Source organism: Balearica regulorum, chromosome 15, assembly GCF_011004875.1.
Source record: "Balearica regulorum gibbericeps isolate bBalReg1 chromosome 15, bBalReg1.pri, whole genome shotgun sequence".
In the NCBI taxonomy this organism is placed as follows: domain Eukaryota; kingdom Metazoa; phylum Chordata; class Aves; order Gruiformes; family Gruidae; genus Balearica; species Balearica regulorum.
In genome coordinates this window covers 11,612,719-11,637,932 of record NC_046198.1, presented here as the reverse complement: position 1 = coordinate 11,637,932, position 25,214 = coordinate 11,612,719, and the positions used below count along the sequence as shown (strand labels likewise).

The window sequence follows — 25,214 nt, the reverse complement described above, 5'->3', positions numbered from 1 at the left end:
CCTGGTTCAAAATCAGTTTCACTCTTTATTTGAAGTTTTACATGCCACCAGCGTACATGAAAGTTGCACATTCAGAATTCGACTCACTACTAGAACAAAGGGGCAGATGCAAACACAAGTGTCAGACGAGTGCAGAGATGGAGGAGCCCGAAACGAGGAGCCCGTCGGTATTTGCGACCAGGCTGTGCCGCATCCTGATGGCACTTCGGGCCTCAGAGGCGAACCCGCAGTTTTGAGGGCCACCTCCCTTTGCCATCTCCAGGGCATTGGTTGTGACCTGGGCCTTGTCTCCCAAGGCAGCACCGATCTCTTTCAACAGGCTAAATAAGCAGTTTTGGTAACATCTCTACCAGAACCGAGGGTGTTTAGAGACCAACTGCCCATTTAATGCTTTTCTGAATTCCCCTTTCTATCAATGCCAGCAGTTTTTACAATGAGAAACAATTTCTACCCGCTGTTTATAGGCAGAGACGACAGAAATAGGGACTCTTACACTGACATTTTATTTTCAAAGAAAGTTTTGCTAGAAAAACATTTTCCCCAGCAGCCTTGGGCAGGGAGTTGCAGCTTCCACTTCAAAGGACAAACTTCAAAAACAAATCCAGTGTCCTAATGGTTTTGTGCTACATTACTTAATTGTCATACAGCTAATTAGCAATGCCTGATTTCACATTCTCTGTACATAGATGAAGTTCACAAAAGAAGGGGCTACTTAAAACAATAAATAAAACAAGGCACCAGGCAGCCAGACTCCGACAACATTAACATAAAACGTTACACTTTACCATTTTAAAAAACTGAAATAAAAACCCCATCATGATTAAACCTATATTGATCTGTCTTCCTTCAGATCTCAGAGCTTTGAATCTCTGCAAGGAAAGGGGGAGAACACAACGCAGGAAGCAGGGGCTTAGCGTGCACGCCTGTGTATGTATTTCGCCAGTGTGCAGAAGAGATCTTTAAAATTCTAATTATTTCCCAATCACCAAGTAAGATTGGGATCAATAGACGGTACAAACTGACCCCTTTCCTTGAGTGTCAGGGGGAAATTAAAAAAAAAGAAAGGGGAGGGCAAAACGAGAGCGTCAGAGGTCAATGCCACAAAACAATAGATATTGATGTATCCATTCATTTCAAACAGCGGAAAGGTCAATGCCTCCCTTGCTTCATGTTTTATGGCTGAAATCCTGCTGCTAACAGCAACAATGTTAGTAGTCAGACCCCATCCATCCTTTTTTATTATTATGATTATTTCTAACCAGGTTAGCCATTTTGAAAATTTGACGAAAGCTGGGAAGCAGCAGTGGGGGGCAGGGCAGGAGAAGAGGGGAAGCTGCCCTGGAAATTAATGGAAAGGATGGTTTCCATTAGTTTTCGAGCCTGCCTGTCCCTCCACCTGTGCTCCGGTTTGTCCCTTGCTGCCCCCTAAAAAATGAAAAGGGCCTGAGGCAACATCCCTTCACTATTAATCATTATTCCCCGTACAACATCCCAATTGGTTTCTATGGAAATGATTCTCCTGCTAGAGTACCCCGGCCGCCTGCGCATCTAATCAGAGAGGCAGGAGAGCTGCAATGGACGGAGGTTTGCCTCTGCAACACCCGGCACAGCTCCCGTGGCTGGCTGCACAGGTCTCCCTGCAGACAGGGGCGAGGAGCTCTGGCTGGACACTCTCCGCTGGGACCAGCCAACGGGGGACTGCATCTCCCTTAAGCAGACAAAACAACCCGCCTGCACCGATTAACTCCACAAACGGAGAAGCCCCACAGTTCTGTGGCCATGGGGGGTGATACCCCATCCTAAAAAAGGGCTGCTGGGACAAAGCACCCAGCACCTTGCAACGTACAGTCCCGTTCCTGTGCATCACCCCAGGACTTTCGTGCAGTGAAGATCAGCAAGGTGAAGGGACAGATCCTGCTCTGTTCCCCTGGGAGCCTCACATGCCTCAGCAGAGGAGGAGGTACTCATGCGAATTAAAGCGAGCAGGGTCACTGCTCTGCTACCCTCAGCCTGCATTAGCAGCTCCAGCCCTGTCCTTTCTTCCCAAGGGAGCGCCACCTTGCCTGGGGGGGAGAGCATTTTGCACCCCTGCCAAGCTCTCTTGCGCAGGGCAGGTGAGCCCTCCTCGCCTTTCACAAGTGGGGAAACTGAGGCCAAATCTCACGGTGCGTGTCTGACTTCCAGTTCAAGGTCCACATCGCACTCCTGCCCTGCCTCCTTTCACTCCCATCTCTCCTCCTGTCGAACCACCTCTCCAACAGATGAGCAACCACAATCCAAGCTCTCCTGAAGGGAGAGGCTGTTGCCACACAGCCCCCTTTCCAAACTGAGCAGCGGATACACTGTCATTTTCTAAAGAGACCATGAAATCAGCTTTGCAAAATGGCTGAGGAAGCAATCCTTTAACCTACAGTCCTAAGAAACTTACCATAACACTGATGACTTAGTCCCACCAAATTCCCCACACCAAAACCACTGTCACTTTGCTAAACAAGACTTTGGACGTTAGCAGAGCAGCAAACAACTAATGATTTTACGTACTAGTGGCACTTGTCCCAGAATATCCTTCTCCCAAAGCAGCACGGACACCTTGGTGGTGGTCAAAGCAAAGATTTCTTCTGCGGTCCCCAAAGATCGGAGGTCTGATTTGAAGCGCGGCAAGAAACAGGCCAGCAGGGACTGGGAATCCTGCAGAGGCAGCCCCTGCGAGAAGGGCACCTTCTGTAATTGAATTCATTTATTTTAGACTACGGACAGTGGCATCAGCAGGCTCAGAGATCACCTCATTAGATGCTCACAGATAGCAGGAGGGAGATTTCTGGAGAAATGGGGACAGACACCAGAGAAAAGGAGGGGGAATCTCATATTAAATAAAAGCTAGGAACAGAACACCCATCTCTCTGTTCTCCTCTCCTCCTCTAATGCTGCACGCCGGAGTCTCAGCGCTGAGTGGGCTCCGAGTCCCATATATTGCTCTGCTCAGAACATATGGTGCTATGTTTAATAGCCCAGCTCTGCCAATTGGGGACTATTAGGGTGGGTTCTTTTCCCAGTGTAAATGTTGCAGAATATAAATTGTAATTAACACCGATGCCAAAATAGCACTTAGAGAAAATAAGCACATTATTAACATCTGGTGAATCCTGCCTGGAGTGCAGCAGCAGTGGAAATTCTCACTCACCATAAGAGGATTTTTAGTAGAGATACCGAGCATTGGCCCAGAGTTGGGGTGTTGGGGGTGGAAGGCGTTTTTAGGTTTTTATTGCTATTTGTGGTGCTATCTTTATTACCTGTGGGTGACCTTTCCTAGCCCTGATTATAACTGGCAGTGTTCGCATCAGGACTTCTGATCCGCTTGCGTGAATACAGATGTCTAAACATCATACTCCAGGCAACGGAATAATGGTGTTATAAAACATGCCTGATTGCCTGCCCCGATCTAGCAAGACACGAGGCAGATGGGTATCGCTTTGCCAAGCAAAAGGTCCAAGTACAGCATGTTTCGTCAGGTTATTCTAACCCCCAAGAGCAAAGGGTTAATACCACCATTAAGCTACAGGTGGTTTCTGCGTACCACTGTCCTGTAGCCCAGGTTTTTCAGTGGGACAGGTATAGGCGAGCCAGTGGTTCTGCCAAATTCTTGCCAGTGCCACAGCGTGTATGTGGAGGGGAAATCCCTGCTAAGGGTGGGAACGGCTTTGCTCCTACAGCATGCAGCAATCGTCAGCATCTCTCCGTCAGCATCTCTCCACGGGACAGAACATTAAGCATCAGAGCTGGCTCTATGCCCTCAGTCTTCCCCCAACCCTGCCCTGAGGCTAGAGGCACGAGGAGGAGAAAGCAGCTTTGCTAAGGCTTCAAACAGCTCCCTGCCTAACCCTCACTATTTATTCTAGGAAAGAAACGCCGACAAAAACTAAGCAGAGGTGAAGTGGATTGAATTGGACAGGGCAGTGCCAAAAATTACATCTGATTTGCTGAACTGAAAGAGGAAGAGAGAAGAAAGATGTTGGAGAGGGAGAGAGGGACTCAAACAGGCAAGCAATATGACAAGAGGTAGAAAGAACAACCTCGCCGGGACAGCAGGAGAGAAAACAGTGGCAGGATGCCAAGAACAGGGCATCGGCTCCTCGCACTCACCCGCACGGTGTCTAACCCAGGGCAGAGTCTCAAATACTTCAGGAGCGCTCGCGGCTCAGCTGCAGCCATTCCCGGAGGAGCATGAGCCGGCCTCACCACCTTGTTACTGGCTGCAACCAGAGACCGCTGCTGGCACCTTGTCCTGAGCGGGGAAGGGAGAGAAGCTCAGGGCAGATAGCAAAAGCATGCAGTGGTTAGTTTTAGCAATGCACAGACTTGTGCTAGTAGAAGTCTAACATTAACCTGCTAGTTAACACCATAATCTATCTGAGCATAAGGGTTACCCCAGTCCGACTCAAGATTTACACCAGCAAGACAGATTTCCAGACAGGTTCACACCTGATTGATGGGAAAGTAAGGAGGGGAAGTCCTCCAAAGCTGTGAGATGCATTTTGTTCTCACATCCATCCCATCAGACCAGGCTTCCTATGAACCACTGATCACGGAAGAGCATTTGGAAGATGGCATCGTGTGTAGAAAATGCTGACAAGGAGATGGGACATCATCTTTGGACAACACTGGGCCTCCCCAGAAAAGCACTGCTCAACGCATTAGGGAGTGTTTAGGTGAAGTCAGACAGCTCTGGTTGATAGCTGTCTTGCAGAAGACAGACCCGGTGTGCTACCACAAAATACTCCAGCAGAAGGGAAATCCGACTGCCACCCAGAAACGTAGCTCCAGGAATTCATAACTCTGCTTTTGGTACAGCTGTCTGATGCTTTCAAAAGTGCTCAGTAAATAAGGCAGTATGAAAGTGATCCAGACCACTACTGATGCCTGAGGAAGTTCTGTGGAGCAGAGAAGCTGACTGAAATCACACTGTGAAAATACTTCATAACATCTCTAAAATTAGCATAAGCTCAAGGCATGGGATCTAAGGACAGAACTGGAACACTACATTCCCATCTACACTGCAAGACAGAATGCATTTAAATCAGATCTGAGCCTCAACTTATTCAGTGTAGGCACCATCTACCCTAGGACAAGGTTTTCCAAAAGAGCTGAGAACTTCTTCCACCAGACCGATGGAAACAGCATCGGCAAGAACATACCGTGGTTGAGGTGCTAATGACCTTAATTTGTTATTCAAAAATAATTTTAAAAAAAAGAGTCCTTGTGGTACTTCTCAATCAAAAAACAAACCTTTAAGTAGCTGTGATTGCATGTGTGTGACTACAAATGTGTATTTGTAACATAGAAAAGATGTGATGCACTTCAACAGAGCAACACATTTTTGTGCCTCTTAGCTGGCTTAGGCTTTCTACTTTGTCAAAAATACCGAAGCAAAGAATGATTTCCACCAATATCACAAAGCACACTGCCAAAGTACACAGGGGCCCTTAGGAAATACACCAGGCGACACAGGGGAAAGAGCATCATTAGGTCAGTTTCTTACACCTTTAACTTCAGTAAAATAACAAAGCAATTCATATTAACCGCAAGGAAATACTCATCAGATTCCAGAAGCCTTTGAGACAGGATTTTCAGATGCAAGCAATATCCAATAGATGTTTCCTCACTGCAAAGAACCAGCTTTTTTTATTTTGCAATTGCACCTATTTAAAGTGATTGTACAGAATCCAGTGAGGTGGCCAGGAGCTGAAGATGGGAAATCCAGGCCAAAAAGAAGCTATTTCATGTGTTCACACTGACCGTCCTTTCCATGTGTGACAGTCACCACCACAAATTGGGAGGTTCCTCGGCCACTCTGCTTTTAAACAGGGTAATTTCATCCAAGTGCCGCATGGGGACATCTCTGATGACCTCTGTCAAGTCTTCATGAAGCAGAGGGAAAATGACAACATTTAATGCAGGGCGGTCCGCCTGGAAACTAAATCAGACATAGGTTATTAGCTGAGGAGAAATACGAATTCTCCGGTGCACGAGAAAGGGATTGCATGGATATAGATCATGTGGCAGTGAGGGCAGGGAAGGGTTGTTCAGAGGAGGCAGGAGGGGCAGCTGGATGTCAAGGTCTCCCACTCTCCTGCATGCCAGCGGGGAGCATAGGCTGGGCTTGCGCCCCTTTTCAGTGAGTCTATTGAGCTGACACAAGCCCAAATTCAGCCTAAGATGGGGAGGGAGGAATAAGGTTTTTTTAAAAAAATAAAATCACAACATACAGGTATTCTTAGAGGACCAGAGATCCTAAGAGCTCTGCCCAAGCTGGGCAAGGTGCTCAGAGATAATTTAAGCCACCTACAACAACGAGCAGCAAGTTGCAGAGCCATTAAGAAAATCAGGCCAGAGCATTGCCAGGCATTCCCTCAGGGCTGAGCCCGGTATTATCACTTCAGGCTGGGTTGTTCTGCCTGCAGAGTCTACACTCTGCAATTAGAGCACAAGAAAGTTTAGAAAGCTCAGATTTGCAGATAAGCATTTAAGTGTGCACACACACACACACACTGCAACCTTCTTTTTAATCCAAGTTATGGAAAACCTGTCTTGGCACCACAGGAATTCACCCTGACAGAAACACACACAAGTATCCCTGCTTGCCACTTGAATTTTGGGTATCAGTTTCTGAATCTACAGCCTCAGTTTTTCGGTCCCCTCTGCTTTCTCCTCCTGCCCTCCCAGCTCTTCCCACCAACATCACACCACTGGATCTGCCTTCCAGCCCACATCCCAGACTTTGCAAACGAGAGGCCTGATAGGACAACATGAGAGGGGAGCAGCTGGGTTGTGACTACAGAGCAGAGGAAGAGAACAGCAAAACTTAAAGCCATTTTATAATGTAAAAAGAGCCATACAAAAAGAGTCCAAGTCCCCATCAGCAAGTACTCTACATGATAGCAACCTGGTGAGTAAGAGAATGTGGGGGAAGAGAAATAGTATTACTCAGTGTAGCATAACAAGAGTTCAGTCTTTTAAAGCTGGGAGGTAAAGGGAAGTTATGCTACAGCTTAAGAGTTACACCCTGAAGATTAAAAGACTTGTGACTATTAGCCCCATGCCACCAAGACGCTTCCTCCGAACCGTGTGACAGTTCATTATCACTCTAAAGGACGCAGAGTCAAACTGGCAGCATCAGTCCCTTCAGGCTGAACCAAGTTGTACTGGGTCAAAAGAGAAGTTCATTGCTCAACAAACCTTACATAGATGTGTGTCCAGAAAATTCCCAGCTCGTCTCTAGTTCTGAAACAGCCAAATTAGTCTAAAACAGAGGGAATGGCTGGAGATTTGGCTGCTGGAAACACACGTGAAAATCCCAGGTAGCTGTAGAAAAGGCCACGAGAATCTGGCATCTCCCAGGGCAACAGAAAGGATGTTCCCATCCATAAGTGATTTGGAGTAGGGCTGCCAAAAATGTAGCAGAGAAACTCCCATTCCAAGGCTAGTTGTTCAGTCCTGGTGGGTTAAATTAATTTGCCTGGACCTGAGTAGCTGCAGGAGTAAGGATTTCCAGTGACAAAACTACCTGGGGCAATTTTATATCTTTCTGCATCGCAGACCTGCTCTTCATGCCTCACGCCTAAGGGCTGGCAGAAAAGGACACCACTCCTTGAGTGGATCTGGGGGCTTGTGTAGGAGCTGAGCAGTTTCTTACTTCCCAGCACTGCCCAAAAGAAATCAATCAGCAAATCATTGCTGATCTGGGAGGCAGTTGGTAAAGTCAACAGTGAAATTACATAAAATACAGCAAATATCTCTTTGATAGTCCCTCCTCTGCCTCAGCTCTTCATGTTTCTTATCCAACACCACAGTCCTGCAGAGAAAATCATGTTAATAGACCAAGTTTACTGAAGTTCAGCTAGAAAGAAACAGCCATCTCCCCAAGGCAAAGAAACCTCTGCTTCTTTCTTTGTATACAGACTCTCTCAAATTAGATCTGCATGCTGCCTTCTCACCATATACAAAATTGTAGTTTATAAGCAGCCTTTACATGTAGCTATAAAAATGAGAACCTAGACAAGTTTACATGACAATCTGCCACCGAGACAACTGAAAAACCCCAACATAGTAAGTGTACCTTCCAAAGAGGCTGGATTTATATGAGAGGTTTGAACTTGATCTTAAAAAAAAAAAAGAAAAAAAGAAAGCTTTGTAATTTTCTTTCCCCCTCAACAGGAAACTGTACGTTACTGCAAACCTTGTAAATTCCATACCCAGCAAGTTGACGCCGGAGAATTCTTTCCATGTACAATTTGCGTGATTTAAGAAAAAAAAAATCAAATGCACATGGCTCACTATTATTCTCAGCTAAATGTGCGTGCAAAGCCTCTCCTTTAACTGCCTGTTAAAAAACACCCTGATTTTAACGAGCAGCTGTCATAATGTTAAACTGGGATTAGCAGTTCCCAAAAGCAGACTCCCTCTGCAATCTATGCTCCTTTAGTCCTTCCCTGGAAGGCAATTCCTTTCTTCATACACCTGTCCAGGTGGGCTAGATTAAGTGAGAAGCACTTAGAGCACTAGTTCGAAAGGCCCCAGGCATGGGGAGGAGATAACAAGAAGGGGAAGAGATTGAGTTAATGAGTTGCAGAATAGCTCCTGTAATCTTCTTGACGGTTCTTTCCTCATTCCACACCTGGATGGACTTCAAACTGGATCTACCTCTGCAAGTGCATGGCTTGTAAAATTAAAACCCGAAGGACAGAGGAGGATGTCGACCTGGGGAGACAAAAGAGCTGCATTTTCAGACATGAAACCCTGCTTTTTTTCCAAGGGAAAGAAGCCAAGGATATGCTTCCTTGCTCTCTCCTACAAAACCTCCAGACTAAACTCATCATGATTAATTAAATGAAAGCAAGTTTTCTAGGCAACTGACTAGCAGCCCCTTCAAAACAGATCCTTTAATCAGAAACAACTACTGGGATAACAAAGAAAATACCCCCAACACACATTTTTTCCAGCATAGCCTCTGGTCCAGCAGACTCAACACCAAATCAACAACCACCCAGCGGGAACTTTTACAAGGAGGTCTCTGAAGTGTCCTCATTTGGATGTGGACACATACCAGGCCTGGCTTCAGCAGCTGGCTGGAATCATCCATGGAGCTGGGAAATGGAGAGTGAAGCACACGCTGTGTCACAAATTCCTCCTGGCGTCAGCAGAGGTATAACCTTGCTCTAAAGTTAGATCTTGAACAGGCTGCGGGTGGCTGAAAGGGTTAATGGTGATCTGCTATTTGCCTCCAAAATTATCCCAGAACAGGTGTGGACTGGACACAGTAAGGTTATTTTCAAGTGAACAGCTTGGTAAATAGCCTAACACTACAGTCTCAATTACTTCCAAACAGTGTGGCAGGATCCAATATGTAGGTCAGGGACAAAGTCAAAAAGAAAGAGGAAAAAGTCTAAAAGCAAGGCCGCACTTTGATCAGATTTCCTCGATTTTACCAAGACAAAAGACTCACTCCCTGGAATGCAGTTATCTCCTGGTAAACACTCTCAGTGTGTTTTCAGACATACCTCTCTAGAGAGGCCAGCGAGTCCCCAGGACTCCACCTGCTGATAGAGCTAAAGGGCAGCCCAAAGCTGCAGGAGAATCTCACCAGCCAGCCTCTAACGATGGATGATGCCCCACTGTAACTCTCTGCACCACAGACCCCAGAAGATGATGCCTCTGCTGCTTTAGGTGCTGCTCAAACTTACCTTCTCTTACTTGTAAGGAAAGGATAAGGCAGTATTTGAGACTGAAGAATGTATTTCCCCTTGAGATTTCCAGGGAAACCTAAAAAAAAAAAGCCCTACACCAAATTCAGATGTTTCAGCACATCCCACTTCACAAAAGCTGGCAAGCAGGAATAAGGGTACACAAGGTGGTATAATTAAGCACTGGCAACAAAAGCAGCATACACCAGATAAAATGAGGAAATATGGTGTATCAGGAGTGGATCAAGGCCAGGTTTTTTAAGTCTACAAACTGAGATGAGTTTATGTGAAAAGAGGCTCTACAGAAGGAAATTAAGGAAGAAAACCAGGAGAAGCTTGATTTGGGGGAACAGAGCACAGTGGGGACAGAGCAGACACGGACTCAGGTTAGCAGGACTCCCACAAATGTAAACCAATCTCTGCTGCAGTCACGCACCTTCTCCCCCCTCCATTTAGACTTCCCCCATGGACTGCTGAGCTGTTTCTGGAGAGGAGCAAGTCTTCCAAGAGAAGAGAATTCAGACCGACTCACTTTTTGCCATGTACGCAGTTCTTTGACCCACATGCACAAAAACCCTGTTAATCCTCTGCCAGGCACAGCATAAGTTTGTTTTCGCTGGAAGATTTGCTCACATCTGAAAGTTCAAATGTGACATCTGTCTTGAAAGCTTCAGCCAATGTACCTGAGCCAGGCTGGAAACTCCCATCCCTGAAGCATGGCACGGTAGAATGAAGGAAGTGCCAGGACAAGCTGGAGCAGCTGACAAGTGGCATGACCCAACATACATACACACACTGTTCTCATCTTTTCAGGAAGATCAGACATACACTTAAAATTTGTTCCACTGGCCGTGCCCTGAACTCAGTACCAGGGAACTGCAAAAGCTCTCCTTCTTTACAGTGACCGCCAGGAACATAAAAATGAAGCTTCTCCAGAGCTTCTTCCAGCCATGCCGAAGAAACTGTGGGTGGGATTCCGCCAGGCCCCTTCCTCCATGAGCAGGGAGGACTCTTGCCCCCCACTCATGCCCCAGGAGCCTCTCAAGGGGGGGGTCCAAAGCCGCCACACACTGATACTAAAGCAAATCCATTGCCTAGTGCCATTCTCACTCCCAACCCTGCCAGAGTACAAGCCAAGCAGACTTCATCTTCTCATCTCAGAAACAGCCTTCAAAAGTTCCCTAGGAAAGCTGTTGTGATTCCTCAGGTTGCTCTTAACTCCACACAATGAGATATTTCCTCCATGAAGTGTTTTCCTTGAAGGGTGTCTTCCATCCCCTCATGTCTACACGGACAAACCAGCATTCTCCTGAGGCCTGCAATTTCACCTCGCCTTAAGCCCCATCACTACATCCTCCGACCTGAGACCAAGGGGTGCAGATGGGACTCTGGAAGTCATTCGCACACAACACTGCCGACCCTCCCATTACCTTCCATGCAGCATCCTCTGTCACTGCATCGTGACATGGGGAAGGAGCAAAACACATCAGACTCATCCCGAGTATAGGCAAATTACATCTCCGTACTGTGGTTTCTCTCTGTAAGGCATGAATGACACTGCACTGCTGCTCCTTTAAGCTGAGGTTTATACCAAACATGCTTGCAGATTGAGGTTCTTACATTATTTTGCCAGCTGAACTCTGCATCAGTCAAATGTGACCGGACAATTAGAGGGGGAGGGAATAAGAACCCAAAGAGCAATGCCAGAGCGCCCAGGACATGTCCTAGGGGAGTGCTCTGCCAGAGCAAGCTGAAAGTTATTTCCTAATCTCTTCCACAAATTAAAAAGCTACTGCAATAACTGCTCAATTAGATTTATTTTACTATGGAAATGCTTTAAAGCTGCAGTTAATGCTTCCGTTCAGCCTTTTACACCCTCATGAAGAGAAAGCACGACAGTACTATTCCAATATTTTTTCTCAGCCAAGAGAGGGAGGAGGACACTCCTTGAAACCTATTTCATGCACAAACCAATCTACGCACTAAGGAGGGTTTCAGGACTGAATTCCCTTCAAAACACATGAGCTAGCAGTTAGAACAAGCCATTTGGGTCAACCACAGGAATGCATTTAAGAAAAGGGTATGGTAGTATCCCCAAAAGAAGATACATTAATATGCCAAATTGGGGATGGTCCCACAAACCGTGCTGGCTTGTAAAGTATTTGAACCCACCCATAAAGAACATCTCTGGTAGAAGCAAAGGTGTCTGGGCCACACCTCAAGCACAATCAGCCTTCGCCAAGCCCGCCAACGAATTCTTGGGTAACGCAAGCTGACAAGGATGCAGTTTGTTATTCAGTCTGTGACAGAATGATTCAGGGGTTTCTAAGAGCAGGAAATGAAACAGACAATGAAAGCTGGAACAGGATGCTAATGATTCACTACACCAGCCTAGCGATACATTAAGTCTTCTGCAATCAGAGGCAGGGCCCGAGCCCACAACATGCTTAGGCTAGCGGAGTGGGACTGGCAGCTACCGTGCTGGCTCTGGGATCCAGGAAAGCCAGCGGTGTACTGAGAGGGACTTTTTCAAGGTCAGAAGGAAGAGAAGGTGGGGAAGGGATGCAAAACCAGCTTGAAAATCTCAAATAAGCCCTGGGTGGTAATACTGGCTTTTTGCAGCGTCAATACAATTGCACCAGTGAGATGGGCAGCGCAGGAGGGATGCTGGAGGACTCTGCAGAATTCAAAGATGATCTTGCACTCGCTTACTGCCCCAGCAGCCCCCTCCCACCCAATCTAACAGTGAAAAGGATTACCCAAAAGGGCTTTTCTGACGCTGAGCCCACAAGGAGAATCCAGGCACGAGGAATACTGCAGGGATATCCAGGGCAATAGAAACAAGGGAGTGGTGGAACGCTTAGTGCTGAGGTGAACAAAAATTCATTTGTGATAGTTCAGTCCTGTGCTAAATACCAGGAGAGGGACTGGCTCACTCAGCACTTTCTAAATACTCCATTTCACCCCCATGCTCCCACCTGGAAGCCCTATTTCTGCAACTGAATCCCAGGAGGGTGCTTCATCCCTTCAGCAAGCACCATAGCTCTCACAGCCACACAGGACCACTGGCATCAGCAGTTTAAGAAAAGGTAAGATCCAGCCAAGAGTTTCATGTTAAAAAAGGACAATAACAAGCAAGGGAAAATTTAGGTAATGCTACAAAGCTTGAACAGTAAGATCTAATTCAGACTGAAATAGCTGTTCCTGGAAAGTGGCAGGAGTCCTATTGTGAAAGTCACTTCAAACTAAGCAGTGCTCATACCTGACACAGGCAGAAGGAAGGTTAAGTTAGTGTTTCCCTTTCTCTGGGTCTTGGATCCCCAGATTGTCCAAAACCAGTAAAATTCTCTGCACTTCCCAGCACTGGTTAACCCTTACAGTCACTTGAGTTGCACACTCTCTTTGCAAAGCCATTTGCTGGAGCAAGGTAGCCAGAGTGGCTAGGGGAACAGGGCCAGATAGCTTGAGCTAGGACTGCCAGCCCCCCACTCCCCACCCTGCAGCTCTTGGGGGATGCTACACCAGGACCCCCGCTAGCCCCAGCAGCTATCAGATCCCAGGAGATGACAACAACGCTTTTGGGAGAAGTAAGCAGTTGTAACCCATCCACCTCCCCAAAACACACTTCAGCTGCACCACACTCTTTTGCTTCCTGACCACGCTCTCTACCAAGGCTTAATTTAGATTGCATTTCTGTAAATCACAACTCACCTCTATGCCTTGACACTTCCCTCTTATGTATGAAGAATCCCTAATGACATCATGCTCTCAGAGATTTTTGTTTGCTTTGGTTTTGGGTTTGTTTTTTTTTTTTTACTGCTGCTTTCTTGATCTCTTCCAAGGTGTTTTTTCAAGGACTTTTCACAGGCTTGTATTGTCTGGTGTTGTAGAGTCCTTGAAATCATTACAATGAGAGGAGCTATCTAAACACTTAAGCTAAAACCGACAAAATTCTAAAGGAACACACTGGAAAATAAAATCTGTCCTTGAGGCCAAGGGGATATTTGCCAAAGCATTTCCCATCCCCTGTTTTCTGCTGGTAAGCTTCGCAAGGAAAGCAACTTAGCCTGCACATTTGTGAAGTGCCCACTAACCACACAACGTAGCTGTGCAACCCTGAAGTCATCCAAATTCCTTGGCTGCAAGATTTCTGGGGCAGAGAAATACAGGCGTATATATATGATTATTTAGCATGCAACACATCAGTAAGCAGTGGGACACCTTCCATAGGTCACAGCTCCATCTACTGACTATTTCACAAAGTAACTGTGAAAACCTTTGGGGAAAGCTGTTCGAAGCACACTGCGTCCCCTCAAACCGGGCTTTGGACACACTGGCTTTTTGCAAGCATTTAGAAAGAATCCCAGCACTGCAATCCAGCCCAAAAGGGAGAAGCAAATCTCCTTTGTCTGCAAAGAAGCCTCTTTGCACAGCAACAGGTCTGGGGTCACACTTGGAACCTGCAACCATGGGTCCCTGAATTGCGGTGGTTTACTGTTTCTGAAATTACCGCTGCAGTGGTTTTAACAGAAGAGTTATTTAAACAAAGACAACACATGCTTGGAGCTAAGCACTTTGGCAAAGTTAGGGTCTAAGCATAAAAGGGAAAACCTTGTGTTAGCTAGATCCGCTACTATCTGAAGTGTGGCAGCAGCTGAGTACCATGTGATAGGAAAAAAAAGTGATTTTACAGAGAAACTGAAACTAGACCACTCACATGTGAAATCTGAGGAAGATCAGGGAAGTCGATATGGATCACTCAAGCCACATCTCCCACTCTAACCACTAGGCCCCTCTTATGTGCACAGAGTATCTCCCTAACCATAAAGGAGAATACCCCTCCCATTCACACAGAAGAAAAAAGAATAAAGAAAAACACTGCAATGATTTATCTGCCCAGAGGGAAACAGTCTTTTCTAAAGCTCAGAGGAGACCTTGCCCTTGCAAGCCTCTTGTTTGCTGATGAGGGCTCCAGATGAGTGCTGTTATGCTTACTGTGTTTCATTGCAAAAGAGGCAGAACTGAATCAGAGGCTTTTAATGACTTAAATACATAAACCAATCTGTCCCAAATAGCAGCAAACTTCAACCAGAAAACTGTCCACAAGAAAGCTGGACACCACAGGGCTTGGTCAGAGCTGTCACAAGACTAACAGACATGAGAACAACTCTTTTTTTGAGCCAGTAGAACAGAAATACATAACAATATCCTTATTTTACAGTCAGAGAGAAGAGTTTGAGAATCAGTTCAGGCTTTAAGGCATCGGTGTGACATACGAGATTCAATACCCACACCCTGTATATACACCATCTTCCAGTACAACTCAGCAGTTGAAACCAGTCTGTTCTCCCCAAATCGATCCCAGCTTCTTTTGCCATCTGAACTCTCCTATGTATCCACATCTGAAAAAGGATTGCCCTGCACTACATTGCATTTTCAAGCCCTGCCAGCTCTACCACCTGCAGCAAACTACTGGTGCGTGCCCAGCTCTAGGCCTTTCCAGTTCCTGCTCGTATTTCTTCTGGTTTTAGAGGCATTGTAAGAACAGGAGTCACTTTGGCCCCATCTCCCTGTTCAAAAACAGCAATAACTTCGCTGCTCTCAGCTGGACAAGACTATCTCCAAGCCCTAAAACAGAAACTCTAACCCTTAATAGGACCCAAGGAATATGGATCAGTTCCCCCAGCTGAAGAAAGGGAGCAAAGACAGACTCACAGCCTTGCCTTCCCTGCTCTTGCCTCCTCCTTCCCACCCACTCTCCATGTTTTCCCCGCACACACAGTATCTGCACATTCCAAACAAAAACAAACAAAAATAAAAAAACCCCACAAACAAAAAAAGAAAAGGGATAAATCACCTTATTTCACTCTGGCACAAGGATATAGAACTTCAAACTTGCTGCCCAATGTGCTCTTCCAATTTAAAACTTCGATTAAAGAGACACTAGCAACATATTTTTTAGAGGAAGCTACGCTGTGTGAATTAGAGCCTCATCCACAGGTTTAAACCATGAACTAGCTCATACACGGATTTTACGTCTCTTTGCCCTTGGAGTAGCAGACAAAACGCAGTCAAGAGAAAGTCAATTCCTGACCTCATCTGAAGGCACATTTGTGCAAGGATGAAAATGGGATCCCTGGAAAAGTCACGTCGTTAAAGACTCACTGATGGCTCGTGGAAGACTCCAGGCTTAGCTTACACATCATTTTCTGTATTTTGTTCCTTCCATTTTATTACTAGAGACAGTTGCATGAGAACGGGATCTTTGTTGCTTAGGAGAGCATCTGCTCCCACTGCTTATCCTCCTCCTGAAGTCATAATCTTACGTGACATCAAAATCATTTCCAGAGCCACCAATTACAGTGTCACAGAGGATTATGACTTCAGGTGTAGAATTTGCAGTGGGAGCAGATGCTCTCTTCAGGAAAAAACAAAACAAAACCCCACACTTCAAAAATCCTATTTTCATACAAACGTCTCTATTAATAAAATAGAAAAGAAGAAATATAGTATGACAGCCAGAACTGTTGCTAAATATAAAAATAGTTTTTAACATTTCCACAAGGCATCAGCTGCTCTTTGGAAAGTTCCCAGGGTTTAAATTATTAAGAGGTACAGAACATAGTGAGAATCTGTCCATGACAGAGAAAAAGAGGGAGAAAAGACTGCAGAACAGCATATTTCTGCTCAGTAAGCGGACATTGAAATTTTGGCCAGTGCTGCAACAGAATCTCAGAGGGGAGGGCAAAATAAGAAACGGGAACTGCAGATTCTTGTTTCTTTCTAAGGAACCCCAAGGCAATACTGAAATCCACCGAGAAATGTTTTTACAGATATCAAGCCCTGTGAAAAACAAATTCAAAGAATCCTTGTCACATCACAAGGAATTTGCTTAGATGTTCCAACAATCACTATCCCAGAAGGACACAGAGCCTTTGAGAGGCTGTAACAAACAATCTCGTGTGCAGTTTGGTAGGTAGCTAATATAGTCATAGGCTCTTCTGGATTTGATCCGCGGAAACAAGCCAAGTGTAATAAGTCAGTACGAAGCTGGAGAAAGGCTGGGGGGGAGGAGCACCCTTTAGGATGCAGTAATAATGCCGTGTGATTTGAAATTTTTATTAGAGCTTAACAGGGCAAAGCAACAGTAGGTGACAAAGAAAACAGACTGAAGGCGGAGAAAAAGCCTTATAGAAAAAAAAAAAATAATGGAAAGTCTGTTGCATGGGAAATATTTTGTAAGATGACTGCCACTATTAGAAGATTTCAAAATGCCAAGCGTAATTAAAAGCTCTCTTTTCAAATGCAGTTCACGGCTCACACACAAACGTTTCCCACCACGTGAGCCTCAGAACACTGCAAGGGGCCAAGCAAAATGCATTTAAGAACTGCCAAACGTGCAAAGGCAGTTTGTACCAATTCTCCCCCCCCCCTCCGCGCACCTCCCCCGAAGAAAAACCCTTCACAACAACCCTTTAAAGGCTTTGAATTGCGCTGCCAGGGGATTATCAGTAAGTGACATTTACAACTGATTAGAGCACAGAGAATTATCTTAGTCACTTGTGGGAAAGGAGGAAAGCTTCAAGGTCAAATCTCTCAGTACTTAAAATGTCGGCAGATGTTTTGTTTACACGAAAAGTGTCGTTTGATTTATGATGGAGCTTTACATCCAGAACTACAACTCAGCCAACGGAACTGCAGAGAACATGGGTGGGAATGGAATCAAAAATTCATATAATACCTTCAAATATTTCACTGATTCACTCTTATTAAAATAAGAGGCTAGTTCATGTGCCAAGTGGTTACACAGTACCTATTAGCTTCTTGGAACAAGTGCTCCAAGCCATATAAACCTTGGCAAGCAAGGAAATGGAGATGAATCTTCAACAGCTCCAGAAATCCCACATCAACCCCTTTCCGCACTCACCTCCGGACAATAGATTGCTGGAGATTTTTGCAAACAGTAAGAGATTCTCCCATAAACATGTGGCACATGATGACCTCAAGGCAGTTGGCCATGAATGACATCACTGCGTCAGACTGCAGAGTCCCACTCCGGGAGACGATGCAAAGCCGCTGGAGAGAGGAGCAATGACTCAGTGCCTGGAAGAACTGGGCACCCGCACAGAAGTACGGCTGTTCCAGCCTGCAAGAATAAACAAAAACAAGTCAATGGGCAATTCATGCTTGGGCCGCTTTCAGACAAGAGGGAAGATGGCACATTCATGGGGGGCTGGCAAACGGAGCAACCAGTGTCCCCCACCGCCTGTTTCACTTACACACGTGATAACCTTCTACCTGCTTGTGCCAGTGGTATGGCACAACAAACGCAACGCTGCAAGCTCAGACCTCTTGCTTGCTGGTTACTCTTGAGCGGTGTGTGCTAAAGGACAAGGACACAAATAGGCAGAAATGCCCTGAACTGCAGAATTCCAGTGCCTGCAGGGAGTAACCGTGGTTTTGCAAGTTTTCCACAAAGCACGTTGGGTAAGATGGGCCTTAGATCTGACCAGCAGATCCATTCTAGTCTTACGACAAGCACAGCCTGGCTTTTGCTACCCGACATCCACCGAGCAGGTGATGGGGATTTAGGGACTTACTGCTCCAGTGCACCAAACACTGATCAAACCGGTCATCTTCAGTTTACTGCCTAGGGAGAAGCAGGCATGAAAAATTCACAATGCACACATGGTGATGCAGAACTTGGGCCTCTGAGCCAGAGTGACCACAACCAGCCCTCCCTGGTCAGAGGATAGCAAAGGAACAAGGCTACTGCTCTCCCACAGGAAGAAAAACCATCATCAATCCAACCTTTACCTTGGCCCAGAGAAGACAGACAGGATTTTCTATCATGGCTATCCACAATCTTACATCACAGCCCAGAGTAGGACAACAAAATGACATAGTGAAGCCATACTTGACCAACAAGGGGTCCATGTTTTAACTAGTAGCGTAACTGGATGACTCCCTCACAGAAACCAGCCTGCAGGGGCCAGTGTCACCAGAAGAGTACATCTGCTTAGTGCAGATTTACTACAGGGCCTCAGAGCACTTGGGAATCCCAGTCATTGGGTCAGCAAGGCCAAGAGCTCCAAGAAGGTTAATCCATTAGGTGGTAACAAGCTGTCAGTCCCAACCTGATCTGGATAATCTCTGCGTAGGCTTTTGTAGTACACGGGGTATCTCAGCAACTTAATCCTGTTAATTGACAAATTCTGTTTTAGAGTCTCAGCCTGTGACTGCTGGTCAGGTAGCATTGCCTGAAGAGATCCTAACAGCCCAGAAGCACTTTGGGTAATAGCTTAAAATTAATATTAAGGAAACGGGAAGCCTATCCAACTTTTCAACAGCGTTATTGGTCCATTATAAGTTTAGGAAAAAGCACAGAAGCCCCTGCAACCTCACAGTAGGTTTCTAGGTTAATCTCTGTGACACAACAGCCATAGTTGCAATACTGCCTTTCGCTCGCTAGATGACAATGTTGCTCTGGAATATCCCCTTCAACTAGTTTCTCAGCCTAGAAAATGGGGAGGGGAAAAAAGGGTAGAAGCAGCAGAGAACTAGTCAAATGAAAAGGAAACTACATAATCAGGAAGAAGCGCTAAACATTAAAATCCTCTTAAACCTCTATAAACCCTTAGACTTTACTCAAGAAAGAAGAGTGATGGCTTACATTGGAATGCCTGGCTGTTACAAGGAGACACCCTTGTTCGTCCTTTATTCAAGGCTCTACACTGCCTCCCATTTTTATCACTCTTGACCTCCATTTCAAAGTCTCTGGAAACTACCGGGCCCAGACTGAGTGAAACACCACTGCACACCCAAACCTCCTTCCCCACATCTCCCTTCTTCCATGGCTATTCAGTCTCCTGAAGCTTAAAGATACATTCACCTGACTCAAGCCATTAAGCAACTGAATTTCCAACAGCTGTCATACCTTGGATGAGAGACCAACACACTCCTTGCCTGTTATAAATGGGAAGTGGTGGAAAATCAAAACCCTCCTGAGGTGTTTTAGCCACCCTGGCTCCCTTCACTATTGCAGTGGATCAGGAAAATGCACACAAACACCAGTCTCAGCTGATAAGCAATAATTTTAGTTACGCTAACAGTCTTTGTGATCACAGGAGTGACCTTGCTGTGACTACTGGCAGGCCTTTCAGACCCGTTTTGTGAACAGATGATGACAACGGGACTGACAGGTCTAGCAGTTTCACCAACAGAAGCTGATTTAGGGAGAAAAGTAAGGAAAAATAAAAAGAGGATCTTTCAAGTAATAACATTTGTGTTCATACGGACTGGTGCAAGGAAACAGTCACAGTTTGCGCCCTTTGCTTTCATAAGCACATTTTGACTACCGTGAATCAACTTTATGCACCCTTTAGGATCAGGTCCTAGATGTTTCAAGACAGGAACATCAACAGGACAAACTCTAAATTAGGAATGCTTTCAACATCCTATCAAGAAAAAAAAAAAAAGAAAAAAAAAGGAAAAAAAAAAAAAAAAGAGGCAAGATTTTAATACAAACCAAAGGCAGAAAAATATCTCATTGGGAAACCTGAGGAGAACTCTACATTATCTAGACATTGTAGAAGTCCCTTCCTTCCGTCCTTGAAATTTAAAAGATGTATGTGTACATAAAGCCAAAAAGTCAGCAAAAGCATGTAGTATTCAAGCTAGCCCTGACAGGCTGCTAGCTCCCAAATACGCAGCATCCACTCTTCCTTATCTAAAAGGAAGACAGTTGCAGGATAGAGACTTTTTGCTCTTAGAACCCTGGTTAAAGGGCACATCCTGAGCCCTCAAGGACAGCACGTGATGCCTTCCCGTTCTCCACAAGTCAGGAAGGAAAATACCCAGTTTGCAAGCCATTGCAGCTACTTTTGACCAGAAGAGGAACACTCACAGTCTTAACGCTAACCACAATAAACCATGCATTACATTTCTGGAGATCCACAAACAAGACAGAGATGTTCAGTGGCAGCCCCTCACCTGAGATCTCTCAAACACCTGCAGTGTTTCAGCATGTCCATGAGAGCAGACATATAGACCATTTTCCCCATCATGCCCAGGTTGGCCAACGAAAGAGTCCGCAAATGCTGGCACTGTAATCCAATGTTAATAAGCCCAGAGCCAGTAAGAATATTTGGCAGTTGTGCTAAGGTCAGGCTCTGTAAGTAAGTCAATTGGCTAATGGCAGCCACCTCTGAATCCCCCACGCTTTGTGCCCGGACACAAGGAGGCAACGAGTTCCGAATTGCTGGCTCATTGCGGGGCATGGCAGAGGAAAAACTGGACCCAATTATTTCCAAGGTTTCCAAAAATCGGAGGCTTCCCATCAGAGCCCAGAATACCGAAGATTCTATCTTCTGATTTGCCTGGTCTGCTAAGTTCCTCGGATATGTCTGTATCCCAATCCGCACTTTCCTTCCAAGTGTTTGGGGCACCAAATTAGAGGCCACAGGAGGCTTTTCCACGTTTGCAGCAACATCTGTGATAGAGCAAACCGGTAGTGCTAATGAGAGCAGGTGCTTTAGCCTGGACAGAAGCTGGCACAAGTGATTCCCTATGCTTTCTGAGCTGTGATGGTGAGCTGCAGAGAGGTTGAGGTGTCTCAGGTTGCAGCAAGACACTACCAGGCTTTCCAGAATGCTACTGTCAATGTCATCTTCCGCTTTTCGAAACAAGGACTCCGGAGCCAGACAGTGAACGCAGCCACTGAGATTCAAACTGGTCAAGCTTTTAAGATCCTTCCCACCATTAATAACCCTCTGGATCAGGTGACCACCAGATAAGGTGCATCGGCTAAAGCTGAAGTAGAAAGGGTTTTTGAACTTCAAGTGTTGCAGGAGCCCAGAGCCATTAATCCAGGCTTTGGGCAGTTGTAAAGCATCCAGACGTACATTTCGAGCCATAGAGTCCAGGAGGTTTTTAGTGGCTCCCGTCTCTGCAAAGCTACCGGGGGCAGAAATAAGGAAGGCGTGAAGGTTCTCAGGTGTCCGATCACTTAGCACCGCCAAGTACAGCCTCACCACCTCCTGATTAACGTAGCCAGGAGCCAGCCTGGCATAGAAGATGCGGAGGTTCTGGTAATGGGGCACATTGCTCTCACCTACCATTAGCTGCCCAGAGAGCATAAAACCTTCTCGTGAGCGATCAAGGATCTCAAAATAAAGCAGCAGTTTCTCAAGGCTAGTGCAGCACGGAACAACACCATATGACGGCGTGTAAAGGGTTTGCTTCAGTTCCGAGACACGGCTAAGAGTGGCTTTACACTCACTGCTTAGCTGACTGGCATCGAAACCCGGATTTACATCTATTGCCAGGGAGCGCAGGTGCTGGAGCGTGGACAGCATCTTTGAGAGACGGAGAGAGGTGACGTGGCACCCAGACAAGTTCAGTTTTACCAGGTTCTTGCATCGTGTTACGTGATCAATAGTGGAGCTGGGCAGCCAATAGCACCCAGCCATGTTCAGCTGGTAAATCTCTTTTCCGATATCCCTCATCAGTTGCTTCACTTTGTCTTTGTTTACCTGTACTCAAACAAAACCACATTCAATGAGATATACAGCAATGGTGTGTACTGACTCAGTTTCCCATCTGAAGATGGGGATAAGAGTGGTTAGCACCTAGATTATGTGGCTCATCCAAAGGTTTTGGTATGCTAGCACAGTCTTAAGAATTATTATACTGCTGGTAGCTGGCTTAGTCTGCCATGCTTTGGACTCTTAAGATTACACTTCCTTTAGCTTCTTAGTCTGTGCAGTCCTGCATTACTGACTGCAAGGCCAAATCTGTTCAGCAACTGGCAGTGGAATGGAGGGCCATCTCCATTTTCTAACAGCAAAGCTGTTTTGGCAGAACTAGCTATCTACAGAAACTCAAATTGAAAGAAGAATGTTTCCATTCTCCTTTGCCCAGTTTCCTCTTTTGGAAATGAGTAAGAGAGGCTTCCCCTTGCCTGCACTTCATGATACAGTCCTCATAAAACGTATCACCCTTCATTCCCAAGCTTTATTTTTGTTCTAACACATATACAGTTTCTGGCTTAGCTGACTGCATGCCTGACAGCAATATGCATGAGATTTTTTTGCACAACATGGAAAATGTATTTTGAGAAAACGGTAACTTTACACAACCACAGCTACACAGGGAAAGTCACATTTACTTTCATTTTAGCTTCCAGAAATCCAGAGAAGATAGTTTTCACTGACAGTATTTTATATAACTAAGGGAGCACAGAGCTGTTCTAACAAAGCATTCTGGAAAACAAATGCTTTTATAAAACAGTTTATTGTTTATTTGATTTCAGAGTTCAAGAGCAGTTCATTTATGCAGACACATTGGAAAGTTCTACTTCTTGGCATTTTTTCAGAAGTCAGATTTGTCTTCATAGCTAACAGAAGAAGCAAGCTACTCTCCCCACCTTATAGTCTTTCTGAAGTAAAACTGTGTGTGTCAGACTCTTGTCAAGGCAAAGCGTTGCAAGTTTCCTGCAAGTTCTCCTGACATTCAGGACAAGGTCTGTGCAAGGGACGTAGCTGAGGATGTGCAAGAGGATCTCATCTGAGAACTCCATCAAGTTGACGCCATTACTTTCCTCCTCGCTCTCCCTACTTACGATCTCCTGGGGGGAAGAAAAAAAAATAAAAAAGAAAAAAGAAAACCTACTAGCTCAGAAACTTTAGCAAAGCTTGTGAGAAAACAGATACCCTGAGTCTCATAAGGATTTATAAAGTGAGACCAAACAGAAATGCTTGAATCTTTAAGTACTTCCATCTGCATAAAGAAACCAAAAGCTCTCCCTTAGAAGACAACATGGAGGTAGTGCAAAGCTTCACACAAAGCCACAGTGCCTTCACTCTTTCACTGTTGGCTACTTTAAAATGAGAAAAAAACCCATTTACATTCATTCCACTTTTGCCACTTTGCAATTGGAAAAGTGACCATCTCTGATTCTTTCTAAACATAACGCAGCAGACTCTTTCTACAGCGTTCCTCTAAGTGCCATCCATTTTGATAACATTAAGAGTTATATAAGCATGCATATATATATATATATATATATACACACACACACACAAACAAAACTGCAGTCCAGCATCAGGTCACCCCTAGCTCTTCTGCAACATGCTTACACCTGAACCATGTGAAACCACAGGTCCAACAGCTGGGCTCCAAAGGGGACACGAGAACCCCTTTGCTCCTCCACCCCACGCTCCCTTCCCTTGACACCAGCGTGACAAGAGGCACCCCAGCAATCGCACCCCAAACCCACCCAGACCACCTGATGAGAAGGTGACAGGGTGCACAGAGCTTTGTGTGGTGCAGGGACCTGACACGGCCCCCAGCCCACCCCACCACCACGATGCCAGTTTCAGGGGACGGCTGGGACTTTAGCACCACCTTTAATAAAGCTCAAACTGGCATTAATGTCATGGTACTCCCTAAAGGGATGGGGGGAGCCGGTCCCACCTCACAGCCCCTGTAAAACTCTCCCAGAGGCACCCCAAAGAGAAGCAATTTCGGCGCCCGTACCCAGCCGTTAGACGGCGGCGGGCCCGCCTCAGGAAACGGCTCCCGGGGCCTCCCCGCGCCGCGGGGCAGCCCGGGCCGAGCCCCACGGGGAGAGGGGCCGCCGGCACCTCCCGGCCTCGCCGCTGCCATTTGAGCCCCCTCACCGCCCCCGGGGCCGGCTCTAGCCCCTCTCGCCTGACCCCCATCCCTGAGGGGCCCAGCTCACCCCAACCCCAGTCCAGAGAGACGACGGCGGAGGACAAGCCCCGCTACAGCCCCGGTTAACGGCCCTCCGAGAGGCCGGGGTGGAGGGCGAGAAAAGCGCCCCCCCCCCGCCCCGGCTCACCTCTCCACTGCGCAACATGGCGGCGGCCGTGCGGTCCCACCGCCACCGCCACCGCCACCGCCGCCACCTCCCCCAGGCACCGCTCAAACCGGCCGCGTCCCAGCCTGGCTCCTCGCCGGCCCGGCCGCCGCACGGTTCTTCCGGCGCTGCCATGACCCCACTTCCGCGGCTCGCCACACCCCCGCCGCCCCCTCGGCCGTCCCGCGCCTCCATCTTGAGCGTGGCCCGTCGTCCGGCGCCAGCCGTTGTTCGGCGCCATCTTGAGAGCGGCGCCGCCATGATGGGAGTGGCGGGTCCATGTTGGGCCGCATATGAGCCGTCCCCTCGCAGTCCGGCTGTCTCTGAGAGCCCCTTCATCTTGAGGGGCAGCAGCTCTCCGCGGAGGCGAAATCCGAGTTGTTCAGCGGGAAGCAGCCTGGCTTCATCGCCTCTGCCCCCAAGGCGACCAGTGCTGAGGCGTCAGGGACAGCAGGAGCCAGGCGAGCATCCGCTCAGCCTCCTCCGCCCTCGGCAGCTCCCAGCCAGGGGCTCTCAGCCACTCCGGCAGCTGACTCACACTGAGCCCTGAGTCGGCCTTGAAAATGTAAATCCACCCTGCCAAAAAGAGCCATGGG

At 46.7% G+C, this 25,214-nt stretch overlaps 1 protein-coding gene across 3 annotated transcripts; it reads right to left on the bottom strand.

The window, feature by feature from the left end:
- FBXL18 (F-box and leucine rich repeat protein 18) lies at positions 1 to 25,163 on the bottom strand. Of its 3 annotated transcripts, none has more exons than XM_075768122.1 (6): positions 24,601 to 25,163; positions 23,164 to 23,364; positions 20,730 to 22,270; positions 17,665 to 17,883; positions 9,738 to 9,816; positions 5,867 to 5,971 (listed from the first exon to the last, which is right to left on the bottom strand). In XM_075768122.1, the coding sequence occupies exons 1-5, from the start codon at positions 24,955 to 24,957 to the stop codon at positions 9,744 to 9,746; spliced, it is 2,391 nt and encodes a 796-aa protein (XP_075624237.1). In that variant the 5' UTR covers positions 24,958 to 25,163; the 3' UTR covers positions 5,867 to 5,971; positions 9,738 to 9,743. The 3 variants fall into 3 exon arrangements, with proteins under 3 accessions (XP_075624236.1, XP_075624237.1, XP_075624238.1); XM_075768123.1 differs by lacking the exon at positions 5,867 to 5,971 and adding an exon at positions 5,991 to 8,754; XM_075768121.1 differs by lacking the exon at positions 9,738 to 9,816 and having other exon boundaries at positions 1 to 5,971.
- Positions 25,164 to 25,214: the final 51 nt, after the last annotated feature.

Bases quoted from the DNA above. Each gene is read 5' to 3' on its own strand.
- FBXL18 (XM_075768121.1), bottom strand. From the start codon at position 24,957: ATGAAGGGGCTCTCAGAGACAGCCGGACTGCGAGGGGACGGCTCATAT. The intron at 17,884-20,729 runs GTGAGGGGCTGC...TTATTCTTGCAG, and splicing joins AGGTGTTTGAGAGATCTCAG to GCTGGAACAGCCGTACTTCT. The intron at 5,972-17,664 runs GTGAGTGCGGAA...TGTCTGATTTAG, and splicing joins CAGCAATCTATTGTCCGGAG to TTTCCAGGCGGACCGCCCTG.